General features: G+C 36.7%; 1 protein-coding gene across 1 annotated transcript in view; it reads left to right on the forward strand.

Moving 5' to 3' along the window:
• The window catches only part of LOC138246829 (uncharacterized), an 83513-nt gene that overhangs the window by 12512 nt on the left and 50473 nt on the right, over positions 1-20528 (forward strand). Inside the window, exons 10-22 of the mRNA XM_069201585.1 lie at positions 533-562; positions 2858-2887; positions 3617-3646; positions 5931-5960; positions 6690-6719; positions 9007-9036; positions 9766-9795; positions 12097-12126; positions 12852-12881; positions 15320-15349; positions 16079-16108; positions 18420-18449; positions 19182-19211. Of these exons, the coding sequence (XP_069057686.1) occupies positions 533-562; positions 2858-2887; positions 3617-3646; positions 5931-5960; positions 6690-6719; positions 9007-9036; positions 9766-9795; positions 12097-12126; positions 12852-12881; positions 15320-15349; positions 16079-16108; positions 18420-18449; positions 19182-19211 (390 nt within the window). The remainder of the gene's footprint in view (positions 1-532; positions 563-2857; positions 2888-3616; positions 3647-5930; positions 5961-6689; positions 6720-9006; positions 9037-9765; positions 9796-12096; positions 12127-12851; positions 12882-15319; positions 15350-16078; positions 16109-18419; positions 18450-19181; positions 19212-20528) is intronic.

Genomic DNA, 20528 nt, shown 5'->3' on the forward strand with positions numbered 1-20528 from the left:
TGGCAAAAACCTCCCTGTCAGAAGTTCGTCGGATGGTGTAAACCGTTCGCCGATCTTATAATCAGCCCCTTAGTGTCTTTTTTTAATTTCTAAAAAGACCGCTAAGTAGTCAAATGAATCCTAAATTATTTTTGTTTGAAATAAGCATTTTTAAAACCTTTCTAAAAACAGAAAAAGATATAAGGCTTTCTGCATGTTCTAAGAGTTATAATTGACACTACTAATTTAAGAGGTTGTGCATTCACACTATTCCAACATAGTGTTCAGTTCCACTCAGGCAGTTCATTTAATCAGGCTCACAGAGGAGGATGCTTATGATACTTTACATCAAATATGTGTCTTTAAATGACTATCCATTATTTTTCTTAACTAAACTTCACAGCCAGAAAAGCAGGCTTGAAATAATTCATGCCACACATAACCTGCTCCTAGTTTACAAGCTCATTTCTTAGAATAAAGACATCATAATTGCTGAATTTTGTACGCTGGTGTTGACTCACATTATTAAATTGTTTTTTTATTTTTGTGTTAGCATCCACATTCGAAAGCACTCTTGAGACAAGTGAGTATATTGGAACATTTAGTAACATGTCTTAATGACGTTGAGTAATTAAGAACTGTACCCACTTACATTCAGGAAGTACATTTTGTGTGTGTTCTTTATGCAGGTGACATGGACCCAAATTCATACTATCGACAGAGCTGCTCCACTAACTATAAACTAATTGTTCCTAATCTCCTGCCTGGACTTAGAAGCAACCTAACCACCAGTTTCCTTTCTCTCCCTATGGCCTCGCTCGTCTATCAGACAGCACCAATCCCACTTCCCAAAACATGCATTTTTAGGTGAAGAACATTTCTTGTTAATAGATGCTGCTCTGACTCATTGGATTTTGGCACAACGTTCTCCAAGATAAGATTATCTCTCAAAGCCCACACATTGAATTACCTTTGCACATGTTCTGATCCCCAGGCCATGTATTTGTATACATTAGATCACTTTAAAAGTTCACTAACTAAAACAAATGCATATTACAAACAACTCTGCATCTTTTTCAGTATTTGTTTAAAAAATGAAGGTGGAATTCCAATTAGTCCTAAAGTATATTTGTTTGAAATCAACAATTTTAAAACCTTTTTAAAAAAAATAAATGGAAAAGGAGCTGCTGATGCGTTTTAAAAGAATGAGAACTGACACTGCTCACTTAAGAGATCCCTACACTACATTACCCCAATATACTGTCCAGAGCTAGACAGACATTATATTTCCCTAGACTGATGGAGAAGGATGCCCTACACACAGCAGCATTCATGAAAGGATTACTGTTTGTTAAATTCAGCTCTCGATAAATGTGTATGTGAGTGAAAGATTCCCAATTATATTCTATTGAAGGTTTTCAACTTCTGTCCTTCATGACTATTCATATAATCACTAATCTGGCCTCAGAAAACATTTGATTTTGGCTTCATTTAGACATACAAGTCAGTGAAATCCCAGCATCCAGCATCACAGCGCTAAACCACCAACTACATCTATAGATCGCTGCTGGTTTCATTTGGATCCTTATTCCTTGCGTTCTCCCACTGATATTCAGGAGCACATTTGATAAACATACTAATACTGGGAAGGCTACTATGTTATGTAAGCCCTCTGCATCTTATTTGTTTTTGAAAATCAATCCACAACTGACTAATTCTATTTCAGAAAAGAGAAAAAGTTTCCCAGACATTCCAAATGTTTTCTTTCAGTGAAAGGGGTTTTTGTTTATCATTTTTCACATTCAAACAACCATGACTTCCATAGTTTTTTGCAAACAACAAAAAAACCTATGCATCTTAAGGTTGGATCTTCTTATGCTGAAACTCTGGGGGCACGTTAGGCTATTTGACTCCAGCTAAGATATCTCTCATGTCAGAGCTGGCCAGTTACCTGCCATCAGAAAATGAGAAGTTCATGCAGATCAAATGGTGAGGCAGAACTACAGAGTAGGTGGGACGAGATTTTTGGCCATCTGAGGTAGTTGTCCTGAATCCAACAAGATTTTTGAAAGACAACAACACAGAATAATGGTAGTACCATGCAGCCAGTTGTTGTCAAGGAAAGGAAAGAATTCAAGTTACAGACAAATTCACTTGAGTAGATGAATGTGTTTTTGTCTTTGAAGAAGAAGAATATTAACTTGAGGAAGAACAATACGGATGTAATTATGTGAACGTATACTCGTACAATGTGATGTATAGTGGTATCTGGCAGATCGGACTTGGTTTCCAACAGATCTTGAATAATTTATACTGATTATTGCTATCTAGGCCAGCATTTCTTTACTGCCAAAGCAAATTATTCTATCTAGATTGCGTTGTCGGTGAGAGTCAAATAAATCCTGAAGTAAGAAGATTGGCTATCCATATTTTTTAACTAGAAGAAGTGATGATGAAGTAGGGGTTCTGAAGATGATATATAGCACACAAAGTATATACAGACTGTCCTTGGGTCCTAAGAGCTGTGCTCTAGTTCCATGCTTGTCGGGAGAAACATTGGGCTTTCTCAGTCAGAGATCCAGGTTAAACATGGCCCAAAACCTGTTTAAAACTGATTAGAAAGAGTCAGGTCCAATGTAGGCATGATTGCCAGGGAAACATTGTCCCATGATACAATGTATTAATTAGATTTCAATAAAAGGCACATCTTTCTTCTCCTCCTCTAAATTCCCAACAGGAAACGCAGGCTTCAATTATATAATTTGTGCAAAGATTCTAGTGCAAGTATGCAAAGTCATTTCTTAGAAAAACGCTTTCAGAATTACCGAATTTGGTATCCTACTGCTTGACTCAGAATATTGCTTCTGTTTTTTTCTAGCATCACCATCGGACAACACTGTTGAACCAAGTAAGTACTCAGAACATTGATTGAACAATATTAATGACCTTGAGAAGTTAGGAGTTGCACATTATTACTTTCATGGACAAACATTTACTGTGCAGAATTCTCATATTGTCATATAGTTTTACATTTTATCAACTCAGGTTTCCACCCGCTGACCTAGCAGGAAACTCTTAATGGGTCCGGTGAGAAGGTAGCCAGTATGGCAAAAACCTCCCTGTCAGAAGTTCGTCGGATGGTGTAAACCGTTCGCCGATCTTATAATCAGCCCCTTAGTGTCTTTTTTTAATTTCTAAAAAGACCGCTAAGTAGTCAAATGAATCCTAAATTATTTTTGTTTGAAATAAGCATTTTTAAAACCTTTCTAAAAACAGAAAAAGATATAAGGCTTTCTGTATGTTCTAAGAGTTATAATTGACACTACTCATTTAAGAAGTTGTGCATTCACACTATTCCAACATAGTATTCAGTTCCACTCAGGCAGTTCATTTAATCAGGCTCACAGAAGAGGATGCTTATGATACTTTACATCAAATATATGTCTTTAAATGACTATCCATTGTTTTTCTCAACTAAACTTCACAGCCAGAAAAGCAGGCTTGAAATAATTCATGCCACACATAACCTGCACCTAGTTTACAAGCTCATTTCTTAGAATAAAGACATCATAATTGCTGAATTTTGTACGCTGGTATTGACTCACATTATTAAATTGTTTTTTTATTTTTGTGTTAGCATCCACATTCGAAAGCACTCTTGAGACAAGTGAGTATATTGGAACATTTAGTAACATGTCTTAATGACATTGAGTAATTAAGAACTGTACCCACTTACATTCAGGAAGTACATTTTGTGTGCGTTCTTTATGCAGGTGACATGGACCCATATTCATACTATTGACAGAGCTGCTCCACTAACTATAAACTAATTGTTCCTAATCTCCTGCCTGGACTTAGAGCAACCTAACCACCAGTTTCCTTTCTCTCCCTATGGCCTCGCTCGTCTATCAGACAGCACCAATCCCACTTCCCAAAACATGCATTTTTAGGTGAAGAACATTTCTTGTTAATAGATGCTGCTCTGACTCATTGGATTTTGGCACAAGATAAGATTATCTCTCAAAGCCCACACATTGAATTACCTTTGCACATGTTCTGATCCCCAGGCCATGTATTTGTATACATTAGATCACTTTAAAAGTTCACTAACTAAAACAAATGCATATTACAAACAAATCTGCATCTTTTTCAGTATTTGTTTAAAAAATGAAGGTGGAATTCCAATTAGTCTTAAAGTATATTTGTTTGAAATCAACAATTTTAAAACCTTTTTAAAAACAATAAATGGAAAAGGAGCTGCTGATGCGTTTTAAAAGAATGAGAACTGACACTGCTCACTTAAGAGATCCCTACACTACATTACCCCAATATACTGTCCAGAGCTAGACAGACATTATATTTCCCTAGACTGATGGAGAAGGATGCCCTACACACAGCAGCATTCATGAAAGGATTACTGTTTGTTAAATTCAGCTCTCGATAAATGTGTATGTGAGTGAAAGATTCCCAATTATATTCTATTGAAGGTTTTCAACTTCTGTCCTTCATGACTATTCATATAATCACTAATCTGGCCTCAGAAAACATTTGATTTTGGCTTCATTTAGACATACAAGTCAGTGAAATCCCAGCATCCAGCATCACAGCGCTAAACCACCAACTACATCTATAGATCGCTGCTGGTTTCATTTGGATCCTTATTCCTTGCGTTCTCCCACTGATATTCAGGAGCACATTTGATAAACATACTAATACTGGGAAGGCTACTATGTTATGTAAGCCCTCTGCATCTTATTTGTTTTTGAAAATCAATCCACAACTGACTAATTCTATTTCCGAAAAGAGAAAAAGTTTCCCAGACATTCCAAATGTTTTCTTTCAGTGAAAGGGGTTTTTGTTTATCATTTTTCACATTCAAACAACCATGACTTCCATAGTTTTTTGCAAACAACAAAAAAACCTATGCATCTTAAGGTTGGATCTTCTTATGCTGAAACTCTGGGGGCACGTTAGGCTATTTGACTCCAGCTAAGATATCTCTCATGTCAGAGCTGGCCAGTTACCTGCCATCAGAAAATGAGAAGTTCCTGCAGATCAAATGGTGAGGCAGAACTACAGAGTAGGTGGGACGAGATTTTTGGCCATCTGAGGTAGTTGTCCTGAATCCAACAAGATTTTTGAAAGACAACAACACAGAATAATGGTAGTACCATGCAGCCAGTTGTTGTCAAGGAAAGGAAAGAATTCAAGTTACAGACAAATTCACTTGAGTAGATGAATGTGTTTTTGTCTTTGAAGAAGAAGAATATTAACTTGAGGAAGAACAATACGGATGTAATTATGTGAACGTATACTCGTACAATGTGATGTATAGTGGTATCTGGCAGATCGGACTTGGTTTCCAACAGATCTTGAATAATTTATACTGATTATTGCTATCTAGGCCAGCATTTCTTTACTGCCAAAGCAAATTATTCTATCTAGATTGCGTTGTCGGTGAGAGTCAAATAAATCCTGAAGTAAGAAGATTGGCTATCCATATTTTTTAACTAGAAGAAGTGATGATGAAGTAGGGGTTCTGAAGATGATATATAGCACACAAAGTATATACAGACTGTCCTTGGGTCCTAAGAGCTGTGCTCTAGTTCCATGCTTGTCGGGAGAAACATTGGGCTTTCTCAGTCAGAGATCCAGGTTAAACATGGCCCAAAACCTGTTTAAAACTGATTAGAAAGAGTCAGGTCCAATGTAGGCATGATTGCCAGGGAAACATTGTCCCATGATACAATGTATTAATTAGATTTCAATAAAAGGCACATCTTTCTTCTCCTCCTCTAAATTCCCAACAGGAAACGCAGGCTTCAATTATATAATTTGTGCAAAGATTCTAGTGCAAGTATGCAAAGTCATTTCTTAGAAAAACGCTTTCAGAATTACAGAATTTGGTATCCTACTGCTTGACTCAGAATATTGCTTCTGTTTTTTTCTAGCATCACCATCGGACAACACTGTTGAACCAAGTAAGTACTCAGAACATTGATTGAACAATATTAATGACCTTGAGAAGTTAGGAGTTGCACATTATTACTTTCATGGACAAACATTTACTGTGCAGAATTCTCATATTGTCATATAGTTTTACATTTTATCAACTCAGGTTTCCACCCGCTGACCTAGCAGGAAACTCTTAATGGGTCCGGTGAGAAGGTAGCCAGTATGGCAAAAACCTCCCTGTCAGAAGTTCGTCGGATGGTGTAAACCGTTCGCCGATCTTATAATCAGCCCCTTAGTGTCTTTTTTTAATTTCTAAAAAGACCGCTAAGTAGTCAAATGAATCCTAAATTATTTTTGTTTGAAATAAGCATTTTTAAAACCTTTCTAAAAACAGAAAAAGATATAAGGCTTTCTGTATGTTCTAAGAGTTATAATTGACACTACTCATTTAAGAAGTTGTGCATTCACACTATTCCAACATAGTATTCAGTTCCACTCAGGCAGTTCATTTAATCAGGCTCACAGAAGAGGATGCTTATGATACTTTACATCAAATATATGTCTTTAAATGACTATCCATTGTTTTTCTCAACTAAACTTCACAGCCAGAAAAGCAGGCTTGAAATAATTCATGCCACACATAACCTGCACCTAGTTTACAAGCTCATTTCTTAGAATAAAGACATCATAATTGCTGAATTTTGTACGCTGGTATTGACTCACATTATTAAATTGTTTTTTTATTTTTGTGTTAGCATCCACATTCGAAAGCACTCTTGAGACAAGTGAGTATATTGGAACATTTAGTAACATGTCTTAATGACATTGAGTAATTAAGAACTGTACCCACTTACATTCAGGAAGTACATTTTGTGTGCGTTCTTTATGCAGGTGACATGGACCCATATTCATACTATTGACAGAGCTGCTCCACTAACTATAAACTAATTGTTCCTAATCTCCTGCCTGGACTTAGAGCAACCTAACCACCAGTTTCCTTTCTCTCCCTATGGCCTCGCTCGTCTATCAGACAGCACCAATCCCACTTCCCAAAACATGCATTTTTAGGTGAAGAACATTTCTTGTTAATAGATGCTGCTCTGATTCATTGGATTTTGGCACAAGATAAGATTATCTCTCAAAGCCCACACATTGAATTACCTTTGCACATGTTCTGATCCCCAGGCCATGTATTTGTATACATTAGATCACTTTAAAAGTTCACTAACTAAAACAAATGCATATTACAAACAAATCTGCATCTTTTTCAGTATTTGTTTAAAAAATGAAGGTGGAATTCCAATTAGTCCTAAAGTATATTTGTTTGAAATCAACAATTTTAAAACCTTTTTAAAAACAATAAATGGAAAAGGAGCTGCTGATGCGTTTTAAAAGAATGAGAACTGACACTGCTCACTTAAGAGATCCCTACACTACATTATCCCAATATACTGTCCAGAGCTAGACAGACAATATATTTCCCCAGACTGATGGAGAAGGATGCCCTACACACAGCAGCATTCATGAAAGGATTACTGTCTGTTAAATTCAGCTCTCGATAAATGTGTATGTGAGTGAAAGATTCCCAATTATATTCTATTGAAGGTTTTCAACTTCTGTCCTTCAGAGTACACTAAAGGCCTCATGAGTATTCATATAATCACTAATCTGGCCTCAGAAAACATTTGATTTTGGCTTCATTTAGACATACAAGTCAGCGAAATCCCAGCATCCACCATCACAGCGCTAAACCACCAACTACATCTATAGATCGCTGCTGGTTTCATTTGGATCCTTATTCCTTGCGTTCTCCCACTGATATTCAGGAGCACATTTGATAAACATACTAATACTGGGAAGGCTACTATGTTATGTAAGCCCTCTGCATCTTATTTGTTTTTGAAAATCACTCCACAACTGACTAGTTCTATTTCCGTAAAGAGAAAAAGTTTCCCAGACATTCCAAATGTTTTCTTTCAGTGAAAGGGGTTTTTGTTTATCATTTTTCACATTCAAACAACCATGACTTATATAGTTTTGCAAACAACAAAAAAAACTATGCATCTTAAGGTTGGATCTTCTTATGCTGAAACTCTGGGGGCACGTTGGGCTAAGATATCTGTCATGTCAGAGCTGGCCAGTTACCTGCCATCAGAAAATGAGAAGTTCCTGCAGATCAAATGGTGAGGCAGAACTACAGAGTAGGTGGGACGAGATTATTGGCCATCTGAGGTAGTTGTCCTGAATCCAACAAGATTTTTGAAAGACAACAACACAGAATAATGGTAGTACCATGCAGCCAGTTGTTGTCAAGGAAAGGAAAGAATTCAAGTTACAGACAAATTCACTTGAGTAGATGAATGTGTTTTTGTCTTTGAAGAAGAAGAATATTAACTTGAGGAAGAACAATACGGATGTAATTATGTGCACATATACTCGTACAATGTGATGTATAGTGGTATCTGGCAGATCGGACTTGGTTTCCAACAGATCTTGAATAATTTATACTGATTATTGCTATCTAGGCCAGCATTTCTTTACTGCCAAAGCAAATTATTCTATCTAGATTGCGTTGTCGGTGAGAGTCAAATAAATCCTGAAGTAAGAAGATTGGCTATCCATATTTTTTAACTAGAAGAAGTGATGATGAAGTAGGGGTTCTGAAGATGATATATAGCACACAAAGTATATACAGACTGTCCTTGGGTCCTAAGAGCTGTGCTCTAGTTCCATGCTTGTCGGGAGAAACATTGGGCTTTCTCAGTCAGAGATCCAGGTTAAACATGGCCCAAAACCTGTTTAAAACTGATTAGAAAGAGTCAGGTCCAATGTAGGCATGATTGCCAGGGAAACATTGTCCCATGATACAATGTATTAATTAGATTTCAATAAAAGGCACATCTTTCTTCTCCTCCTCTAAATTCCCAACAGGAAACGCAGGCTTCAATTATATAATTTGTGCAAAGATTCTAGTGCAAGTATGCAAAGTCATTTCTTAGAAAAACGCTTTCAGAATTACCGAATTTGGTATCCTACTGCTTGACTCAGAATATTGCTTCTGTTTTTTTCTAGCATCACCATCGGACAACACTGTTGAACCAAGTAAGTACTCAGAACATTGATTGAACAATATTAATGACCTTGAGAAGTTAGGAGTTGCACATTATTACTTTCATGGACAAACATTTACTGTGCAGAATTCTCATATTGTCATATAGTTTTACATTTTATCAACTCAGGTTTCCACGCGCTGACCTAGCAGGAAACTCTTAATGGGTCCGGTGAGAAGGTAGCCAGTATGGCAAAAACCTCCCTGTCAGAAGTTCGTCGGATGGTGTAAACCGTTCGCCGATCTTATAATCAGCCCCTTAGTGTCTTTTTTTAATTTCTAAAAAGACCGCTAAGTAGTCAAATGAATCCTAAATTATTTTTGTTTGAAATAAGCATTTTTAAAACCTTTCTAAAAACAGAAAAAGATATAAGGCTTTCTGTATGTTCTAAGAGTTATAATTGACACTACTCATTTAAGAAGTTGTGCATTCACACTATTCCAACATAGTATTCAGTTCCACTCAGGCAGTTCATTTAATCAGGCTCACAGAAGAGGATGCTTATGATACTTTACATCAAATATATGTCTTTAAATGACTATCCATTGTTTTTCTCAACTAAACTTCACAGCCAGAAAAGCAGGCTTGAAATAATTCATGCCACACATAACCTGCACCTAGTTTACAAGCTCATTTCTTAGAATAAAGACATCATAATTGCTGAATTTTGTACGCTGGTATTGACTCACATTATTAAATTGTTTTTTTATTTTTGTGTTAGCATCCACATTCGAAAGCACTCTTGAGACAAGTGAGTATATTGGAACATTTAGTAACATGTCTTAATGACATTGAGTAATTAAGAACTGTACCCACTTACATTCAGGAAGTACATCTTGTGTGCGTTCTTTATGCAGGTGACATGGACCCATATTCATACTATTGACAGAGCTGCTCCACTAACTATAAACTAATTGTTCCTAATCTCCTGCCTGGACTTAGAGCAACCTAACCACCAGTTTCCTTTCTCTCCCTATGGCCTCGCTCGTCTATCAGACAGCACCAATCCCACTTCCCAAAACATGCATTTTTAGGTGAAGAACATTTCTTGTTAATAGATGCTGCTCTGATTCATTGGATTTTGGCACAAGATAAGATTATCTCTCAAAGCCCACACATTGAATTACCTTTGCACATGTTCTGATCCCCAGTCCATGTATTTGTATACATTAGATCACTTTAAAAGTTCACTAACTAAAACAAATGCATATTACAAACAAATCTGCATCTTTTTCAGTATTTGTTTAAAAAATGAAGGTGGAATTCCAATTAGTCCTAAAGTATATTTGTTTGAAATCAACAATTTTAAAACCTTTTTAAAAACAATAAATGGAAAAGGAGCTGCTGATGCGTTTTAAAAGAATGAGAACTGACACTGCTCACTTAAGAGATCCCTACACTACATTATCCCAATATACTGTCCAGAGCTAGACAGACAATATATTTCCCCAGACTGATGGAGAAGGATGCCCTACACACAGCAGCATTCATGAAAGGATTACTGTCTGTTAAATTCAGCTCTCGATAAATGTGTATGTGAGTGAAAGATTCCCAATTATATTCTATTGAAGGTTTTCAACTTCTGTCCTTCAGAGTACACTAAAGGCCTCATGAGTATTCATATAATCACTAATCTGGCCTCAGAAAACATTTGATTTTGGCTTCATTTAGACATACAAGTCAGCGAAATCCCAGCATCCACCATCACAGCGCTAAACCACCAACTACATCTATAGATCGCTGCTGGTTTCATTTGGATCCTTATTCCTTGCGTTCTCCCACTGATATTCAGGAGCACATTTGATAAACATACTAATACTGGGAAGGCTACTATGTTATGTAAGCCCTCTGCATCTTATTTGTTTTTGAAAATCACTCCACAACTGACTAGTTCTATTTCCGTAAAGAGAAAAAGTTTCCCAGACATTCCAAATGTTTTCTTTCAGTGAAAGGGGTTTTTGTTTATCATTTTTCACATTCAAACAACCATGACTTATATAGTTTTGCAAACAACAAAAAAAACTATGCATCTTAAGGTTGGATCTTCTTATGCTGAAACTCTGGGGGCACGTTGGGCTATTTGACTCCAGCTAAGATATCTGTCATGTCAGAGCTGGCCAGTTACCTGCCATCAGAAAATGAGAAGTTCCTGCAGATCAAATGGTGAGGCAGAACTACAGAGTAGGTGGGATGAGATTATTGGCCATCTGAGGTAGTTGTCCTGAATCCAACAAGATTTTTGAAAGACAACAACACAGAATAATGGTAGTACCATGCAGCCAGTTGTTGTCAAGGAAAGGAAAGAATTCAAGTTACAGACAAATTCACTTGAGTAGATGAATGTGTTTTTGTCTTTGAAGAAGAAGAATATTAACTTGAGGAAGAACAATACGGATGTAATTATGTGCACATATACTCGTACAATGTGATGTATAGTGGTATCTGGCAGATCGGACTTGGTTTCCAACAGATCTTGAATAATTTATACTGATTATTGCTATCTAGGCCAGCATTTCTTTACTGCTAAAGCAAATTATTCTATCTAGATTGCGTTGTCTGTGAGAGTCAAATAAATCCTGAAGTAAGAAGACTGGCTATCCATATTTTTGAACTAGAAGTAGTGATGATGAAGTAGGGGTGCTGAAGATGATATATAGCACACAAAGTATATACAGATGGTCCTTGGGTCCTAAGAGCTGTGCTCTAGTTCCATGCTTGTCGGGAGAAACATTGGGCTTTCTCAGTCAGAGATCCAGGTTAAACATGGCCCAAAACCTGTTTAAAACTGATTAGAAAGAGTCCGGTCCAATGTAGGCATGATTGCCAGGGAAACATTGTCCCATGATATAATGTATCAATTAGATTTCAATAAAAGGCACATCTTCCTTCTTCTCATCTAAATTCACAACAGGAAACACAGGTTTCAATTAAATCTTTTGTGCGAAGATTCTAGTGCAAGTATGCAAAGTCATTTCTTAGAAAAACGCTTTCAGAATTACAGAATTTGGTATCCTACTGCTTGAATCAGAATATTGCTTATGTTTTTTTCTAGCATCACCATCGGACAACACTGTTGAACCAAGTAAGTACTCAGAACATTGATTGAACAATATTAATGACCTTGAGAAGTTAGGAGTTGCACATAATTACCTTCATGGACAAAAATGTACTGTGCACAATTCTCATATTGTCATGTAGTTTTTCATTTTATCAACTCAGGTTTCCACCCGCTGACCTAGCAGGAAACTCTTAATGGGTCCGGTGAGAAGGTTGCCAGTATGGCAGCAACCTCCCTGTCAGAAGTTCGTCGGATGGTGTAAACCATTCACCGATCTTATAATCAGCCCCTTAGTGTCTTTTTTTTATTTCTAAAAAGACCGCTAAGTAGTCAAATGAATCCTAAATTATTTTTGTTTGAAATAAGCATTTTTAAAACCTTTCTAAAAACAGAAAAAGATATAAGGCTTGCATGTTCTAAGAGCTATAATTGACATTACTCATTTAAGAGGTTGTGCATTCACACTATTTCAACATAGTGTTCAGTTCCACTCAGGCAGTTCATTTAATCAGGCTCACAGAGGAGGATGCTTATGATACTTTACATCAAATATATGTCTTTAAATGACTATCCATTGTTTTTCTCAACTAAAATTCACAGCCAGAAAAGCAGGCTTGAAATAATTCATGCCACACATAACCTGCACCTAGTTTCAAGCTCATTTCTTAGAATAAAGACATCATAATTGCTGAATTTTGTACGCTGGTGTTGACTCACATTATTAAATTGTTTTTTTATTTTTGTGTTAGCATCCACATTCGAAAGCACTCTTGAGACAAGTGAGTATATTGGAACATTTAGTAACATGTCTTAATGACGTTGAGTAATTAAGAACTGTACCCACTTACATTCAGGAAGTATATTTTGTGTGTGTTCTTTATGCAGGTGACATGGACCCAAATTCATACTATTGACAGAGCTGCTCCACTAACTATAAACTAATTGTTCCTAATCTCCTGCCTGGACTTAGAAGCAACCTAACCACCAGTTTCCTTTCTCTCCCTATGGCCTCGCTTGTCTATCAGACAGCACCAATCCCACTTCCAAAACATGCATTTTTAGGTGAAGAACATTTCTTGTTAATAGATGCTGCTCTGACTCATTGGATTTTGGCACAACGTTCTCCAAGATAAGATTATCTCTCAAAGCCCACACATTGAATTACCTTTGCACATGTTCTGATCCCCAGGCCATGTATTTGTATACATTAGATCACTTTAAAAGTTCACTAACTAAAACAAATGCATATTACAAACAACTCTGCATCTTTTTCAGTATTTGTTTAAAAAATGAAAGTGGAATTCCAATTAGTCCTAAAGTATATTTGTTTGAAATCAACAATTTTAATACCTTTTTAAAAACAATAAATGGAAAAGGAGCTGCTGGTGCGTTTTAAAAGAATGAGAACTGACACTGCTCACTTAAGAGATCCCTACACTACATTATCCCAATATACTGTCCAGAGCTAGCCAGACAATATATTTCCCCAGACTTATGGAGAAGGATGCCCTACACACATCAGCATTCATGAAAGGATTACTGTTTGTTAAATTCAGCTCTCGATAAATGTGTATGTGAGTGAAAGATTCCCAATGATATTCTATTGAAGGTTTTCAACTTCTGTCCTTCAGAGTACACTAAAGGCCTCATGACTATTCAGATAATCACTAATCTGGCCTCAGAAAACATTCGATTTTGGCTTCATTTAGACATACAAGTCAGCGAAATCCCGGCATCCACCATCACAGCGCTAAACCAACAACTACATCTATAGATCGCTGCTGGTTTCATTTGGATCCTTATTCCTTGCGTTCTCCCGCTGATATTCAGGAGCACATTTGATAAACATACTAATACTGGGAAGGCTACTATGTTATGTAAGCCCTCTGCATCTTATTTGTTTTTGAAAATCAATCCACAACTGACTAGTTCTATTTCCGAAAAGACAAAAAGTGTCCCAGACATTCCAAATGTTTTCTTTCAGTGAAAGGGGTTTTTGTTTATCATTTTTCACATTCAAACAACCATGACTTCCATAGTTTTTTAAACAACAAAAAACCTATGCATCTTAAGGTTGGATCTTCTTATGCTGAAACTCTGGGGGCACGTTGGGCTATTTGACTCCAGCTAAGATATCTGTCATGTCAGAGCTGGCCAGTTACCTGCGATCAGAAAATGAGAAGTTCCTGCAGATCAAATGGTGAGGCAGAACTACAGAGTAGGTGGGACGAGCTTATTGGCCATCTGAGGTAGTTGTCCTGAATCAAACAAGATTTGCATAACCAGCTTTAGCTCTATACACAGATTATTATGTATTGATTTTTTGAGATCTGAGAATCCAGTTGCACATATAAGACCAACCCAGCTTTGATGAAAGTATAGTTTTATTTTGCCACACTCAATTTTTGAAAGACAACAACACAGAATAATGGTAGTACCATGCAGCCAGTTGTTGTCAAGGAAAGGAAAGAATTCAAGTTACAGACAAATTCACTTGAGTAGATGAATGTGTTTTTGTCTTTGAAGAAGAAGAATATTAACTTGAGGAAGAACAATATGGATGTAATTATGTGCACGTATACTCGTACAATGTGATGTATAGTGGTATCTGGCAGATCGGACTTGGTTTCCAACAGATCTTGAATAATTTATACTGATTATTGCTATCTAGGCCAGCATTTCTTTACTGCCAAAGCAAATTATTCTATCTAGATTGCGTTGTCGGTGAGAGTCAAATAAATCCTGAAGTAAGAAGACTGGCTATCCATATTTTTAAACTAGAAGTAGTGATGATGAAGTAGGGGTTCTGAAGATGATATATAGCACACAAAGTATATACAGACTGTCCTTGGGTCCTAAGAGCTGTGCTCTAGTTCCATGCTTGTCGGGAGAAACATTGTGCTTTCTCAGTCAGAGATCCAGGTTAAACATGGCCAAAACCTGTTTAAAACTGATTAGAAAGAGTCTGGTCCAATGTAGGCATGATTGCCAGGGAAACATTGTCCCATGATACAATGTATCAATTAGATTTCAATAAAAGGCACATCTTTCTTCTTCTCATCTAAATTCACAACAGGAAACGCAGGTTTCAATTAAATCTTTTGTGCGAAGATTCTAGTGCAATTATGCAAAGTCATTTCTTAGAAAAACGCTTTCAGAATTACAGAATTTGGTATCCTACTGCTTGACTCAGAATATTGCTTATGTTTTTTTCTAGCATCACCATCGGACAACACTGTTGAACCAAGTAAGTACTCAGAACATTGATTGAACAATATTAATGACCTTGAGAAGTTAGGAGTTGCACATAATTACCTTCATGGACAAAAACTTACTGTGCACAATTCTCATATTGTCATATAGTTTTACATTTTATCAACTAAGGTTTCCACCCGCTGACCTAGCAGGAAACTCTTAATGGGTCCGGTGAGAAGGTTGCCAGTATGGCAGCAACCTCCCTGTCAGAAGTTCGTCGGATGGTGTAAACCGTTCACCGATCTTATAATCAGCCCCTTAGTGTCTTTTTTTAATTTCTAAAAAGACCGCTAAGTAGTCAAATGAATGCTAAATTATTTTTGTTTGAAATAAGCATTTTTAAAACCTTTCTAAAAACAGAAAAAGATATAAGGCTTTCTGCATGTTCTAAGAGTTATAAATGACACTACTCATTTAAGAGGTTGTGCATTCACACTTCCTCAACATAGTGTTCAGTTCCACTCAGGCAGTTCATTTAATCATGCTCACAGAGGAGGATGCTTATGATACTTTACATCAAATATATGTCTTTAAATGACTATCCATTATTTTTCTTAACTAAACTTCACAGCCAGAAAAGCAGGCTTGAAATAATTCATGCCACACATAACCTGCACCTAGTTTACAAGATCATTTCTTAGAATAAAGACATCATAATTGCAGAATTTTGTACCCTGGTGTTGATTCTCATTATTAAATAGTTTTTTTATTTTTGTGTTAGCATCCACATTCGAAAGCACTCTTGAGACAAGTGAGTATATTGGAACATTTAGTAACATGTCTTAATGACGTTGAGTGATTAAGAACTGTACCCACTTACATTCAGGAAGTACATTTTGTGTGCGTTCTTTATGCAGGTGACATAGACCCAAATTCATACTATTGACAGAGCTGCTCCACTAACTATAAACTAATTGTTCCTAATCTCCTGCCTGGACTTAGAAGCAACCTAACCACCAGTTTCCTTTCCCTCCCTATGGCCACGCTCGTCTATCAGACAGCACCAATCCCACTTCCAAAACATGCATTTTTAGGTGAAGAACATTTCTTGATAATAGATGCTGCTCTGACTCATTGGATTTTGGCACAACGTTCTCCAAGATAAGATTATCTCTCAAAGCCCACACATTGAATTACCTTTGCACATGTTCTGATCCCCAGGCCATGTATTTGCATACATTAGATCACTTTAAAAGTTCACTAACTAAAACAAATGCATATTACAAACAACTCTGCATCTTTTTCAGTATTTGTTTAAAAAATGAAGGTGGAATTCCAATTAGTCCTAAAGTATATTTGTTTGAAATCAACAATTTTAAAACCTTTTTAAAAACAATAAATGGAAAAGGAGCTGCTGGTGCATTTTAAAAGAATGAGAACTGACACTACTCACTTAAGAGATCCCTACACTACATTATCCCAATATACTGTCCAGAGCTAGACAGACAATATATTTCCCCAGACTGATGGAGAAGGATGCCCTACACACAGCAGCATTCATGAAAGGATTACTGTCTGTTAAATTCAGCTCTCGATAAATGTGTATGTGAGTGAAAGATTCCCAATTATATTCTATTGAAGGTTTTCAACTTCTGTCCTTCAGAGTACACTAAAGGCCTCCTGACTATTCAGATAATCACTAATCTGGCCTCAGAAAACATTCGATTTTGGCTTCATTTAGACATATAAGTCTGCGAAATCCTAGCATCCACCATCACAGCGCTAAACCACCAACTACATCTATAGATCGCTGCTGGTTTCATTTGGATCCTTATTCCTTGCGTTCTCCCACTGATATTCAGGAGCACATTTGATAAACATACTAATACTGGGAAGGCTACTATGTTATGTAAGCCCTCTGCATCTTATTTGTTTTTGAAAATCAATCCACAACTTACTAGTTCTATTTCTGAAAAGACAAAAAGTGTCCCAGACATTCCAAATGTTTTCTTTCAGTGAAAGGGGTTTTTGTTTATCATTTTTCACATTCAAACAACCATGACTTCCATAGTTTTGCAAACAACAAAAAAACCTATGCATCTTAAGGTTGGATCTTCTTATGCTGAAACTCTGGGGGCACGTTGGGCTATTTGACTCCAGCTAAGATATCTGTCATGTCAGAGCTGGCCAGTTACCTGCGATCAGAAAATGAGAAGTTCCTGCAGATCAAATGGTGAGGCAGAACTACAGAGTAGGTGGGACGAGATTATTGGCCATCTGAGGTAGTTGTCCTGAATCCAACAAGATTTTTGAAAGACAACAACACAGAATAATGGTAGTACCATGCAGCCAGTTGTTGTCAAGGAAAGGAAAGAATTCAAGTTACAGACAAATTCACTTGAGTAGATGAATGTGTTTTTGTCTTTGAAGAAGAAGAGTATTAACTTGAGGAAGAACAATACGGATGTAATTATGTGCACGTATACTCGTACAATGTGATGTATAGTGGTATCTGGCAGATCGGACTTGGTTTCCAACAGATCTTGAATAATTTATACTGATTATTGCTATCTAGGCCAGCATTTCTTTACTGCCAAAGCAAATTATTCTATCTAGATTGCATTGTCGGTGAGAGTCAAATAAATCCTGAAGTAAGAAGACTGGCTATCCATATTTTTGAACTAGAAGTAGTGATGATGAAGTAGGGGTTCTGAAGATGATATATAGCACACAAAGTATATACAGACTGTCCTTGGGTCCTAAGAGCTGTGCTCTAGTTCCATGCTTGTCGGGAGAAACATTGGGCTTTCTCAGTCAGAGATCCAGGGTAAACATGGCCCAAAACCTGTTTAAAACTGATTAGAAAGAGTCAGGTCCAATGTAGGCATGATTGCCAGGGAAACATTGTCCCATGATACAATGTATTAATTAGATTTCAATAAAAGGCACATCTTTCTTGTCCTCCTCTAAATTCCCAACAGGAAACGCAGGCTTCAATTATATAAATTGTGCAAAGATTCTAGTGCAAGTATGCAAAGTCATTTCTTAGAAAAACGCTTTCAGAATTACAGAATTTGATATCCTACTGCTTGACTCAGAATATTGCTTCTGGCTGTTTCTAGCATCACCATCGGACAACACTGTTGAACCAAGTAAGTACTCAGAACATTGATTGAACAATATTAATGACCTTGAGAAGTTAGGAGTTGCACATTATTACCTTCATGGACAAACATTTACTGTGCAGAATTCTCATATTGTCATATAGTTTTACATTTTATCAACTCAGGTTTCCACCCGCTGACCTAGCAGGAAACTCTTAATGGGTCCGGTGAGAAGGTAGCCAGTATGGCAAAAACCTCCGTCAGAAGTTCGTCGGATGGTGTAAACAGTTCGCCGATCTTATAATCAGCCCCTTAGTGTCTTTTTTTAATTTCTAAAAAGACCGCTAAGTAGTCAAATGAATCCTAAATTATTTTTGTTTGAAATAAGCATTTTTAAAACCTTTCTAAAAACAGAAAAAGATATAAGGCTTTCTGTATGTTCTAAGAGTTATAATTGACACTACTCATTTAAGAAGTTGTGCATTCACACTATTCCAACATAGTATTCAGTTCCACTCAGGAAGTTCATTTAATCAGGCTCACAGAAGAGGATGCTTATGATACTTTACATCAAATATACAGTATGTCTTTAAATGACTATCCATTGTTTTTCTCAACTAAACTTCACAGCCAGAAAAGCAGGCTTGAAATAATTCATGCCACACATAACCTGCACCTAGTTTACAAGCTCATTTCTTAGAATAAAGACATCATAATTGCTGAATTTTGTACGCTGGTATTGACTCACATTATTAAATTGTTTTTTTATTTTTGTGTTAGCATCCACATTCGAAAGCACTCTTGAGACAAGTGAGTATATTGGAACATTTAGTAACATGTCTTAATGACATTGAGTAATTAAGAACTGTACCCACTTACATTCAGGAAGTACATTTTGTGTGCGTTCTTTATGCAGGTGACATGGACCCATATTCATACTATTGACAGAGCTGCTCCACTAACTATAAACTAATTGTTCCTAATCTCCTGCCTGGACTTAGAGCAAGCTAACCACCAGTTTCCTTTCTCTCCCTACGGCCTCGCTCGTCTATCAGACAGCACCAATCCCACTCCCCAAAACATGCATTTTTAGGTGAAGAACATTTCTTGTTAATAGATGCTGCTCTGACTCATTGGATTTTGGCACAAGATAAGATTATCTCTCAAAGCCCACACATTGAATTACCTTTGCACATGTTCTGATCCCCAGGCCATGTATTTGTATACATTAGATCACTTTAAAAGTTCACTAACTAAAACAAATGCATATTACAAACAAATCTGCATCTTTTTCAGTATTTGTTTAAAAAATGAAGGTGGAATTCCAATTAGTCCTAAAGTATATTTGTTTGAAATCAACAATTTTAAAACCTTTTTAAAAACAATAAATGGAAAAGGAGCTGCTGATGCGTTTTAAAAGAATGAGAACTGACACTGCTCACTTAAGAGATCCCTACACTACATTATCCCAATATACTGTCCAGAGCTAGACAGACAATATATTTCCCCAGACTGATGGAGAAGGATGCCCTACACACAGCAGCATTCATGAAAGGATTACTGTCTGTTAAATTCAGCTCTCGATAAATGTGTATGTGAGTGAAAGATTCCCAATTATATTCTATTGAAGGTTTTCAACTTCTGTCCTTCAGAGTACACTAAAGGCCTCATGACTATTCATATAATCACTAATCTGGCCTCAGAAAACATTTGATTTTGGCTTCATTTAGACATACAAGTCAGCGAAATCCCATCATCCACCATCACAGCGCTAAACCACCAACTACATCTATAGATCGCTGCTGGTTTCATTTGGATCCTTATTCCTTGCGTTCTCCCACTGATATTCAGGAGCACATTTGATAAACATACTAATACTGGGAAGGCTACTATGTTATGTAAGCCCTCTGCATCTTATTTGTTTTTGAAAATCAATCCACAACTGACTAGTTCTATTTCCGTAAAGAGAAAAAGTTTCCCAGACATTCCAAATGTTTTCTTTCAGTGAAAGGGGTTTTTGTTTATCATTTTTCACATTCAAACAACCATGACTTATATAGTTTTGCAAACAACAAAAAAAACTATGCATCTTAAGGTTGGATCTTCTTATGCTGAAACTCTGGGGGC

The sequence above is a fragment of the Pleurodeles waltl genome, chromosome 7 (assembly GCF_031143425.1).
Source record: "Pleurodeles waltl isolate 20211129_DDA chromosome 7, aPleWal1.hap1.20221129, whole genome shotgun sequence".
NCBI classification, from domain to species: domain Eukaryota; kingdom Metazoa; phylum Chordata; class Amphibia; order Caudata; family Salamandridae; genus Pleurodeles; species Pleurodeles waltl.